This window comes from Octodon degus, unplaced genomic scaffold (assembly GCF_000260255.1).
Source record: "Octodon degus isolate 3935 unplaced genomic scaffold, OctDeg1.0 scaffold00099, whole genome shotgun sequence".
In the NCBI taxonomy this organism is placed as follows: Eukaryota; Metazoa; Chordata; class Mammalia; order Rodentia; family Octodontidae; genus Octodon; species Octodon degus.
The window spans coordinates 4,913,872-4,924,323 of NW_004524675.1; the positions used below are offsets into that span (position 1 = coordinate 4,913,872).

Consider the following 10,452-nt stretch of genomic DNA (forward strand, 5'->3'; position numbering starts at 1 on the left):
TAACATTAAAAAAAAAACCATGCCACATAAAGCTCACCAAAAGTAGCTAGACCTTTTCATGGTAAATCAGTGGTTTTCTGAAATTAAATATGCTTTGGTAGTATTTTGGTATTTCTATAACATTCTTTCTTCAATGTTTTACTGTACCTTATAAATCTTGTCTAAATTAAAAACTTGTACTAACATATCAGTAAAGGGATGTCTGCACATCCAAACCATATTTACTTCTGGTACTTCAGGGCCTAATTCTTTGCTAACCCTTTGATATAAGGAATGACCAGGGCATGAAAGGGACCATCACAACCAGGCAATGGGAGGGCTATCACTAATCCCACTGTGGCACCTAAGTTACTTATTTATACAATATGATTGAGGGCAGTGAATTCAAACCAAGGACGCAACAGGCTCACTGCTTCTTAGGCAAGAAAGAAAAGAATATTAACATCCATATGATGCTGGTCCATGAAGCCTTTCAATGATTCCATGAAAACGCTTGTGTTTGCACTCATCTGTATTACCTGCAGCAATGAAGGATGCACAGAACTGAGCAAGTAATAATTGCAAGAAAGCTAGGTCATTATACCGCATAAAAAATGAAGTTATCGAGGGCCAGCCAAACAGCTCAGCAGATTACAGCACCTGCAAGTGATGCATTCTCAGGACCCCTTCAGACCCAGCCTAAGCCCAGGCCTAGTGAGTGTGTGAGAGAGCTTCCACACTCCCCTACACCCACTGGACCTCTCTGGACCAAGCCCAGGCCTGCTGCATGAGTGAGACCTTCCGCCGCACTCTCAGGACCCCTCCACCCCTCCAGACCCAGCCTAAGCCTGCCACATGAGTAAGAACTTCCACCGTGCGCTCTCGGGACCCCTCCAGACTCCGCCAAGCCCAGGCCCAGTGAGTGTGTGGGAGAGCTTCCATGCTCCCCTGTGCCTGCTGGATGCCTCCAGACCCACCCCAGGCCTGACATACAGGCCTGTGGTGAAACTATGCAGCTGAAGTCCCTGCAGAGAAACTAGAGGCCAGAACCACCCAACTAATCCAGAAGCAGAACATCTTGCCAGAGGGACAGAACAGGTTTACCTACAAGAGCTGAAGCAGAAAGGAGCTAAAGCACCTATAAGCAGGCACAAGGGCCAGGGATTCGATTCCTGGGCCTGCCGTGCCAGCCCTGCCCCTGGGGCACGCTAAGATGGCAATTGAGAGTGGGCACGGTGGCGCGTACCTGTAATCCCAGCTCTCAGGAGGCTGTAAACAGGCAGATCACTATGAGTCTGATGTAGTAGTGAGACCCTGACCACCCTGTAGACCCTTCCCTAAAAATACAAAAAAACTTAAAATAAAAATAAAGTTATTTAGACAAATGCTTTTGATTTACTTTTTATTTTTATTTTTGGTTTCTTCTGAGATGGAGTCTCACTGTACAGTCCAGGCTGGCCTTGAACTCACTACGAAGCCCTGGCTAGCTTTGAACTTGTGGCAATTCTTCTGCCTTAGCCTCCAAAGTGCCCAGATTACAGCTTCTGAAATTTATATTCATATGAAATAACAGAGAACTTCACTAAAATGAAGTCTTTGTATAGTAGGTCTAGACAGGCTTTCACCAGAAGTTCATGCTGCTGACCTTCAGACCATACTTTTAAAGTAGCAGGACGGCTACATGCCTAGCACTCAGCAATAATTAACATAGTATTACCTGTAACAATTTCTCATTTGTGTTTTTCATCTCTATATACTTGACTTGTTTCTCAGAAGACATATTTCTGATAATGCCATCTGCTGCTTGTTTTTCTTGTTCAATTTCTTCTTCTACACTTACGATTTGTTTTTCTTTCCTGAAATCAAAATCATGCAATATTCTTGTTACCACAGTAACAGTAAAAGAAAAGACATCAAGGTCTTTCCACACTCAGATCACAGTCTTAATATAATGGGGTGCTTAAAGATATTGAACCATATTATGTGACAATAAAGTCCTTATATTTGTATAAAACAAAACACTTTAAACTATATGAAATTTGGTCCCACAACACAGACTTATTTTATCTTTCTCTTCTCCACTGCAAATTCCATTTCTTTACTTTCTATTTTCCAAAAAAACCCACAAAGATTATCACAGAAAATCTGTAAGATCTCATACAAATGAACAGTGGGTTTTGAACAACCTTCAGCAACAGAATTATTTGGCCAACTGAGATTTTGTATAAAAATTTGCCATACAAATCATAGAAAGCAAGGCAGTTTTCATTGAGCTGGCAAGCAGGGAGACCTACCAGGCAATTTGACTTAGGAAAAAAAAAGAAATCCTAGCTTTGGATAGTAACATGTTTTGCTTAAATTTCCTTTTACTTATTGCCTTGATCTGACATATATAGCACTGTAAAATAATATAATAACTATTAATAAGAATAAAGTAAGTATAACTATCATATCACAAGAAATGTCAGTGAGGTTTTTTATGTAGTCAATTATTAGTAAGGTAGACAGAACTTCTGAAAAACAGATGATTTATCATTTATTGTACAAAAACAAGATTCACATATAAAAAGCTGGACTTCATTTTGGGCTGGGGAGATAGCTCAGTAGAATAAGTGCTTTTGCCGGGCAAGCACAGGGTTGAGTTCAATACCCAGTACCACAAAAAAAAAAAAAAGCTGGACTTCACATAAATTTCCAGTCTCAAGATAATAAATTTCTGACTGGGTTTCAAAATTTGATTATTCTTTCACTACTTATTCTTTCATTCACAGATCAGACTTCTCCAGTTTTCACATCTTATACTAATCAAATACAAGAGGAACACAATGCAATCAGACATTTCAGTTCATTTTTGTCTCACTGTTGGACAGACTGCTCTTTCAACTGCAGCTACTATAGTAAAACAAAAGTGTTTGCTGCTGCTACAATTTCTACGGGTCTACAAGCTCACAAAACTTTTAAGCAGAAAAGATCACCTATTTCAATCTCTTATTTTACAGATTAAGGAGACTAAAGCCTACAGGAGTTCATCTTTCAGAACTCATTCATCCTCAAGTTTATGATTGCTCACCATCATCAGTGTTCCTTCCTACCATGTCTCCTGTAGTTACATGGGAACTAATGCACAGAATTCCATTCTAGAGAAGAGAAATTACAGTACGAGGAAGGGAGCTGATTTTCTGACTGCTACATAATGACGGACTGCTGTATCGCCTGAGCTTTAAGTACTTTGTTCCTGTTACAGCATAGCAATGAAACAACTAAGGAAGGTGTCATAAAATGAGTAAGCAGCAAAGTTAAGTAAGTCAATGGAATATAGACTTAGTGGTAGCTTTTCAACTTGAATAGTCCTCAATACAAAATATTTTAGAACACAAATTAGAAACTATCTTTTAAAAGTATGCATTCTCAATACTATGTACTTTAAGTCACAAAATAAAGTTACTGTTTTGATAACTTGTTGAAAAATAATTTAAAAACAGAGACTATGCAAAATACCCTACTAGTCACTCTAAAAAAGTCAGAGATGACTTTAAGAAATTATTCCTCTAGTCAATCTTTTGCTAAGGAAGTTCAGCTTTTTTTTTAATCACTTGCTCATTGGGTACAAAGGTTAAAACAAAGTGAAATATCATCATATGACATACTTTTTTTTCTTAAGGTGTTGAAGAAACAGAATAAATTTCTTTAGTACACCAATCTCACAGATAAAAGGAAAAAGTTAAGGTAAGTTCTTATATATTGATAGATTTGGTGATTGCTGCTGAATTTTTTAAAAATAAGTTTGTCATGACTATACAACAATATTTTCCTAAATGAAAGTATAGAAAATATATTTTCACATGGTCTGTGTCAGAAATAACATCAATCTGGGATATGATCAAAGAATCTTTTACAAAATTATAATGTAATTTATAAAAACCAAAGAAATTGTTTTTTTCTGGTGGGCAAAAAAGATTTCATCTAGCAAATCAAATTTATGAAATATTTTTATTTTGAAATATGTCACTGAGAGACTTTCAAGTGACTTTTAAACCTAAAAACAAATCAACAAAGATTAAAAAGAATCACTACAATGATTGCAAGACTTAAAGCTGGTGATAATGATTACTCTAACTTGGCTGCTTTTTCCCATTAAACATTTCACTGTAGTAAGTTTTGAAATTAAAAACAAAAAACAAACCCTATGAAAGGCTATGGGGATCTGTCAATCACTCAAATATTAATTCAAATACACTAAATCCTGGTATAAATATCTAAAAATACTTAATGACAAAACTACATATTGAGTTTTATTTATATATAAGCAAAATAATTGTACATTTTTCATTTCATTCCATATAATAATCTTATAAAGTAAATAACCTAAAATTCATTAAGAACATGATTTTTTTCAAATGTCTGTCATTTTCTTTGTGTAGATTTTTTAAATCTCTAATTATACAGTAGGTTATGTAAAAGGTCTTGATTTAATAACTAAAAGAAATAGATATTGTACATGTTCTCTATTTTTATTAGTTCGTAAGTAATCCTTAAAACTCAAATATCATTTCAAAATAAATGTTAAGTTAAAAAGAGAAAAAGACAAAATAATCATTTTCTTTATAAATCAAATTTCTGAAAGGGTGGACAACTCCTGGGCACATTCCACATGACACACTGACTCGCTACTCTGCCAGTATGATTTCTTTAAGATAACCAGTAATGCCGACAAGTGTCACTGTCTAGGGATTCATTCAGTATCAACAATGGTCAGTATTTACTTGCTCTCTCAATCTGTCCTATCAAAAGATATAAAAACATGTTAAGAAAAAAAAAAAAAAAGACCATGGGCCATAGGAATCACACTTTGTCATGCTTTAGACTTGTACAGAATTTTGAGCATATAACTCTAAAATTCACCAAAAGGAAAGAAAAAAAACATTCATTTTCTAATCTTTATAATTTTTTTTCTTTTAATATCCTGGAGAAAAGAACTATTCTTAGGTAAAGGTAATAAAGACAAGACTTTCTTCATTTCTAAGTAGCTCACAGCCTCGCCTCATCTCCATTTTCCTTCTTGCCAGGTTCTATTATACATAAATTCTTTACTTGAATCCAGTTAATTTTCACTATATCTTATTTGCTTTCTTAAACCATTTGTCTCTTTCCTTCCCTCCCTCTCTTCTCTCTCTAAAATAACACTTCTTGGGGCCAGGGAAATGGCTCATTGGATTAAGTGCTTCCCTGGCAAGCGTAAGGGCCTGAGTTCAATCCCTGGTTCTGCCAAAAATAAAATAAAATAAAATAAAATAAAATAACACTTCTCCCTGACCCTCCCTCATTCACCTCTGTATCCCACCAGAGGTGTCAGTAGGAACCTCACCACGCCACACAGAAGTAACACAAACGGCCATTAACATGCTGTGCAACAACCCCCTAGAGATCATTAAACACAGCTAAGCTGCCATTTGTACATAATGCTTTAGGTATTCCTCTTTCATGGACGATGGTTTGGAGTACGCAATAGTTTAAATTCATTTCTGGCTCTAATGGGGATTCTACTATAATGTATATCCATGTTGCATTAAAAAAAAAAATCTAGGAGGCAGACTATCTTTTTTGAACAACTTCATTTAACTATGGAAAGAGAAATTAGGAGGGAAATAAGGCTAATCAAAAAACTGAAGGCCGCGCTGGGGCGACAGCTCAGTGATCCCGATACTACATGCCATGCCAACCCCAAAACCCCAGGCGTCCCACTCTGGCCACCTAAACTAAGTAGTTTTGGGCACAGTGGCACACACCTGTAATCCCAGCACTGGGGAGGCTGAAACAGGAAGATCGCTACTAGTCTAAGCAGCATAGCAATACCCTGTACCAAATAAATAAATTTTAAGAATTTTAAAATTACAAAAAAAAAAAAAAGAGTAAGAGAAATAAGAGGATCACGGTGAGATCAAGACTGGTCTAGGGGCTACGAAAGTGGGTGCAAGGTCAGCCTGAACTGCATAGTGATACCTCTCAAAAAATTAATTAATTAATTAATTAAGAGAACAATCAATGGAAAAGACAATGAGCAATGTCATTAACTCTTGGAAAATTTATGTCCTAACTACTCCACTGAAGGATGACAATAAACCAAAACAGGATTCTAGAAAACAGAAATCCAAGAACAAAGGAAAACAGAATATCTGCAATGAAGGTCGAAGTTAACAACTATGTAGATAGGAGGCCCACCAATTGGCCTCCCTAAATTAGAGACTGGTAGGAGGCTCTAGATCAGGTTAAAGCAGGTTTAATAAGCAGGTTAAACAGGTTAAATACTTACTATGAATTAACTAATAAGCATTTTCCTATAGAAAAATTCCTATAGCTATAAATTAATGAAAAAAAAACCAAAAGCACATGAAAACACCCAATTAATTTAGAAAAAATGCATAGCAATAGAAAAGGGAATTCTGTTACAGGGCTCAGTCATTGATGGTTTAAATATGTTTGTGATAATAAAAACAATGAATGTTCATCTCAACCAAAATTAGAAATAACTATGTCAAAAAATGAATGTACAATATATTGGCAATTAAGCTAAGAGTACTTGAGTGAAACTGAAGATTTTTCATGTCCTACTATTATACGTCAGTGAATAATGACAAATATTTGAAAAGTTATATAAACATATACTTAAAATATGTATGTATAAATATATACACATATACAAGCTTTCTTTGGGCACATATATAGCCAAGCACTGAAATGTACAACCAGTTTGACTGCTGTAAGAGCTTCTTTCAACAGCTCTGGAACTGATAAAACACAGAAAATACAGAACGGTTCTCCCCAGGGCTGTTCTAGCTTGTGAGGATCACAGCACAGTGATGATAAAAGGTGATACGCTGTAATACTTCACATTTTAAGAAAAACTAGATTCTAAAGGGACAAAGGAAATCAAGGCATCTTCAGTAACCTCTGGAGTTTTCCTCTTCCAATAGGATGAAAACACTCTTTCTTTTCCTATCAGGCCTGCAATATGAAAATCTCCAGCATCACGACCCTGATCTGGCCCTTGTCCTCGCTATTATTATCAGACAAAAGCCAAACTTCTCAACCTGTAAGTTGTGTAGTGAAAGTCTTTGCAAACATATGCTTTTTCACATCTACTTAATTACTAAAAGGCACAAAAAGAAAACACAATCAGAACTGACTAGAAATCTGAGCTAGATCCTAATTTGACAAAGGCAGTCTTTTTTTTAATGAGTTGATTAAAAATAGCACGGTGTGAGCCAGGCATGGTGGCACACACCTGTAGTCCCAGCACCCTGCAAGGCTGAGGCAGCAGGATGCCACAAGTTCAAGGCCAGACTGGGCTATGTAGTGAGCTGAAGGCCAGCCTGATCTATACAGCAAGATCTTGTCTCAAAACAAACAAAAAAAAAGAGGTGGAGGAGCGGGGGGAGGAGGAGGGGAGAGAGAAGGAGGGGAGGGAGAAGGAGGGGAGGGAGGAGGAAGGGGGAAGAGGAGGAGGAGGAACAGGAGGAGCAGGAGGAGCAGGAGGAGCAGGAGGAGCAGGAGGAGCAGGAGGAGGAGGAGCAGGCAGAGCAGGCGGAGCAAAAGAAGCAGAAGCAGCAGAAGCAGAAGAAGCAGAAGCAGAAGCAGAAGAAAAAGCAATGTGTTGCCAGCCACTGGGGAAGCTGAGGTAGGAAGATGCTATATTCCAGACCAGTTTGAGCAGCTTAGTAAAATTCTACTTTAAAAGGAAAAATTAAAAGGCAGATGAAATAGCTTGGTGCTATAGTATTCACCTACTATGTTTAAGACCCTAGTGCAATCCTCAGAGCCCCCAAAAAAATCAAAAAGAAAGACTGTTGATTGAAGAAGAATCTCTAAATTTTCATGATAAAGCCAGAGACTTAGTTCTAAAATATAAAAAACGAGTTTAAAATGTTGGAAACATTTTTAAAAATCACTTATTTTTGAGGGAAATTGTCACTACTGTTACATTATTACTGTGGGGACATTTTAACTGCAAAGATAGTAAAAACTCTAAGAACTATTCCTTCTTTAAATTCATTCATGGCTCAATTTCTGGTATAAAACAAATACTTCCTTTTAAAATATCAAACTAAAGCTAGGCATGGTGGCATACATCTGTGGTCTAAGCATGCAGGAGGTAAAGACAGGAATTCAAGGCCAGCCTGAACTACAAAGTAAAATTCTGTTTCAAAACACCAGGAAACTCACACACATACACACACACACACACACACACACACACACACAATCAAAACTGACACCAGGTACAGTGGTACATGGCTGTAATCCCCGTAATCAACAACTGGAAGGGCTGAGACATGAGGATCACTTTGAGTTTGAAGTCAGCTGGAAGCTGGCCACAAAAAAAAAGTTTTTAGGCCAGCGAGATAGTTGAGTGGTCTAAAGCGCCTGCTTAGGCAAGTGCTCAGGGGCCGGGATTCGATCCCTGGCAACAAGTGCCAGAGCTCCCGCCCCTAGGGTGGGCTGAGCCAGCCACAAAAAAAAGTTCTAAAATCCCAAACTGAGTAGTATAGGTGGTTCCTGTCTATAATCTCGGCACTCTGGGGGGCTGAGGTGAAAAAGACTGCAAGTTTGAGTCCAGCCTCGGCAATTTAGTGACTTAACAAGACCCAGCCTCAAAATAAAAAATAAACAAGTAAAAATGAGTCTGGGATCATTTACTAGTACCACAAAACAAAACAAAAACATCAAATTTTGAGCTGTTAAGAGAACCTGAATTGAGTATTATTTTTTAATTATTTAACAGCCCATAGCATTAAATTGTAAAATAATTTCCCCCAAAAGACAACTGTAGGAGCCAGGGAGATGGCTCAGTAGAATAAGTGTGTCCCTGGCAAGTGCAAGGGCCTGAGTTCAATGCCCCGCTTCTGGGAAAAAAAAAAAAAAAAAAAAAAAAAGACAACTGTAAGTTTGGTGAGACAGCTCAGTAAATGCATCTGCCTGGCAAGCCAAGAACGGAAGTTAAATCTCCAGTATGAGTCGGAGCTGTGTAGTAAGACCCTGTACTAAATACATAAACACAGATTTTTTAAAAGGAAATTTTGTACACTAGAATAGTAAAATAAATTAGCAGAATTATTGTTTGTCTTAAATTTCTACAAATATAATTAGGAATATATCAAGATTCTTAGGGGCTGAGGAGATAGCGCAGTAGAATGAGTGCTTGCCTGGCAAGTGCAATGTCCTGAGTTCAATCCCCGGTACTGCAAAAAAAAAAAAAAAAAAAAAAAAGATTCTTTCTGGAATCATTACAATGGATAGAAGATATCGGTATAACAGCTAGAAATGCCTTGCTTGATCATATCAGAATTTCCTTATTCTTAAATATTTCATACAGAAATATATCTGCTCCACAAATATAGAAAAATACCTGCTTCACCTTTTTCATACTATAACATCAAAAGATTAGGTATTTTTTCCCAGAATAATTTCCTTCTAATATCCAAGTGCTTGGTTCTAAAATTTTGAGAAATTCATATATTTCCTAGTAAATGCATTTCTCTCTTCTTTTTTTAGGAAATCAAATGTAATTTGACGGAAAAGAATTATTCCTTAATTCCAGCGGATATCAATAACAATGTTACTATTCTTGATCTCAGTTATAACCAAATTACTCTGGATTTAACAGACACGCAGGTGCTACAAATGTATTTTTTACTCACTGAGCTCTATCTGATTAAGAACAACATCATTATCTTACACAGTAATAGTTTCAGGAACCTCTCCAATCTAGAAACTTTAAATATCTGTAGAAACTCCATCAATGTAATTAAACAGAACGCATTTGTAGGCTTAAACAAACTAAAACAGTTACATCTCTGCCAAAACAAAATATTACAACTGGATCCGGGCATATTTGTGCCTGTAAACAACCTGAAACTCCTGAATCTGCAAGGAAATTTGTTACACTACTTTGAAGAACCACAACTATTCCATCTAGAAATAATAATTTTATATGGAAATCCATGGAACTGCTCTTGTAGTCTACTCAATTTGCAAAGCTGGTTGAATACATCAGGTGTGATACTAGGTAAGCTACCATAATTTAAATTCACCAAAACTAAAACAACTTTTGCTGATCTGCTCCAGAAAAATATCTCACTTCCACTTTTTACTTTTTTTCATTTTTTTGTGGAACCAGGAATTGAACTCAGATCCTTGTGTTTGCCAGTCAAGCGCTTATCCTACTAAGCCATCTCCCCGGCTCACTTCCATTTTTTATAAAATGGAATCTTAGGGGACAACCTGCCTGGGCCAGGCCCCCCTTCTGTGCTTCTCTCAGACAGAAGCTTTCTTTCCCCCAATAAATATATTCTATTCTTAACCTCAAAAAAGGCATCTTAGGCTGGGGGGTGAGGCCTGGTAGAGTGTCTGCCTAGTATGCATGTACCTTCAGTCTGATCTCCGGCTCCACAAAAGGAAAAAAAAAAAAAAAAAAAA

General features: G+C 36.9%; 2 protein-coding genes across 2 annotated transcripts in view; one reads left to right on the forward strand and one right to left on the reverse strand.

Moving 5' to 3' along the window:
- The window catches only part of Ift74 (intraflagellar transport 74), a 112,632-nt gene that overhangs the window by 73,627 nt on the left and 28,553 nt on the right, over positions 1–10,452 (reverse strand). Inside the window, exon 9 of the mRNA XM_004638567.2 lies at positions 1,697–1,835. Within this exon, the coding sequence (XP_004638624.1) occupies positions 1,697–1,835 (139 nt within the window). The remainder of the gene's footprint in view (positions 1–1,696; positions 1,836–10,452) is intronic.
- Lrrc19 (leucine rich repeat containing 19) overlaps positions 3,651–10,452 on the forward strand; it is a 9,997-nt gene continuing 3,195 nt past the window's right edge. The window contains exons 1-3 of the mRNA XM_004638550.2: positions 3,651–3,705; positions 6,980–7,069; positions 9,529–10,042. Coding sequence (XP_004638607.1) covers positions 6,989–7,069; positions 9,529–10,042 — 595 coding nt within the window. The 5' untranslated portion in view covers positions 3,651–3,705; positions 6,980–6,988. The remainder of the gene's footprint in view (positions 3,706–6,979; positions 7,070–9,528; positions 10,043–10,452) is intronic.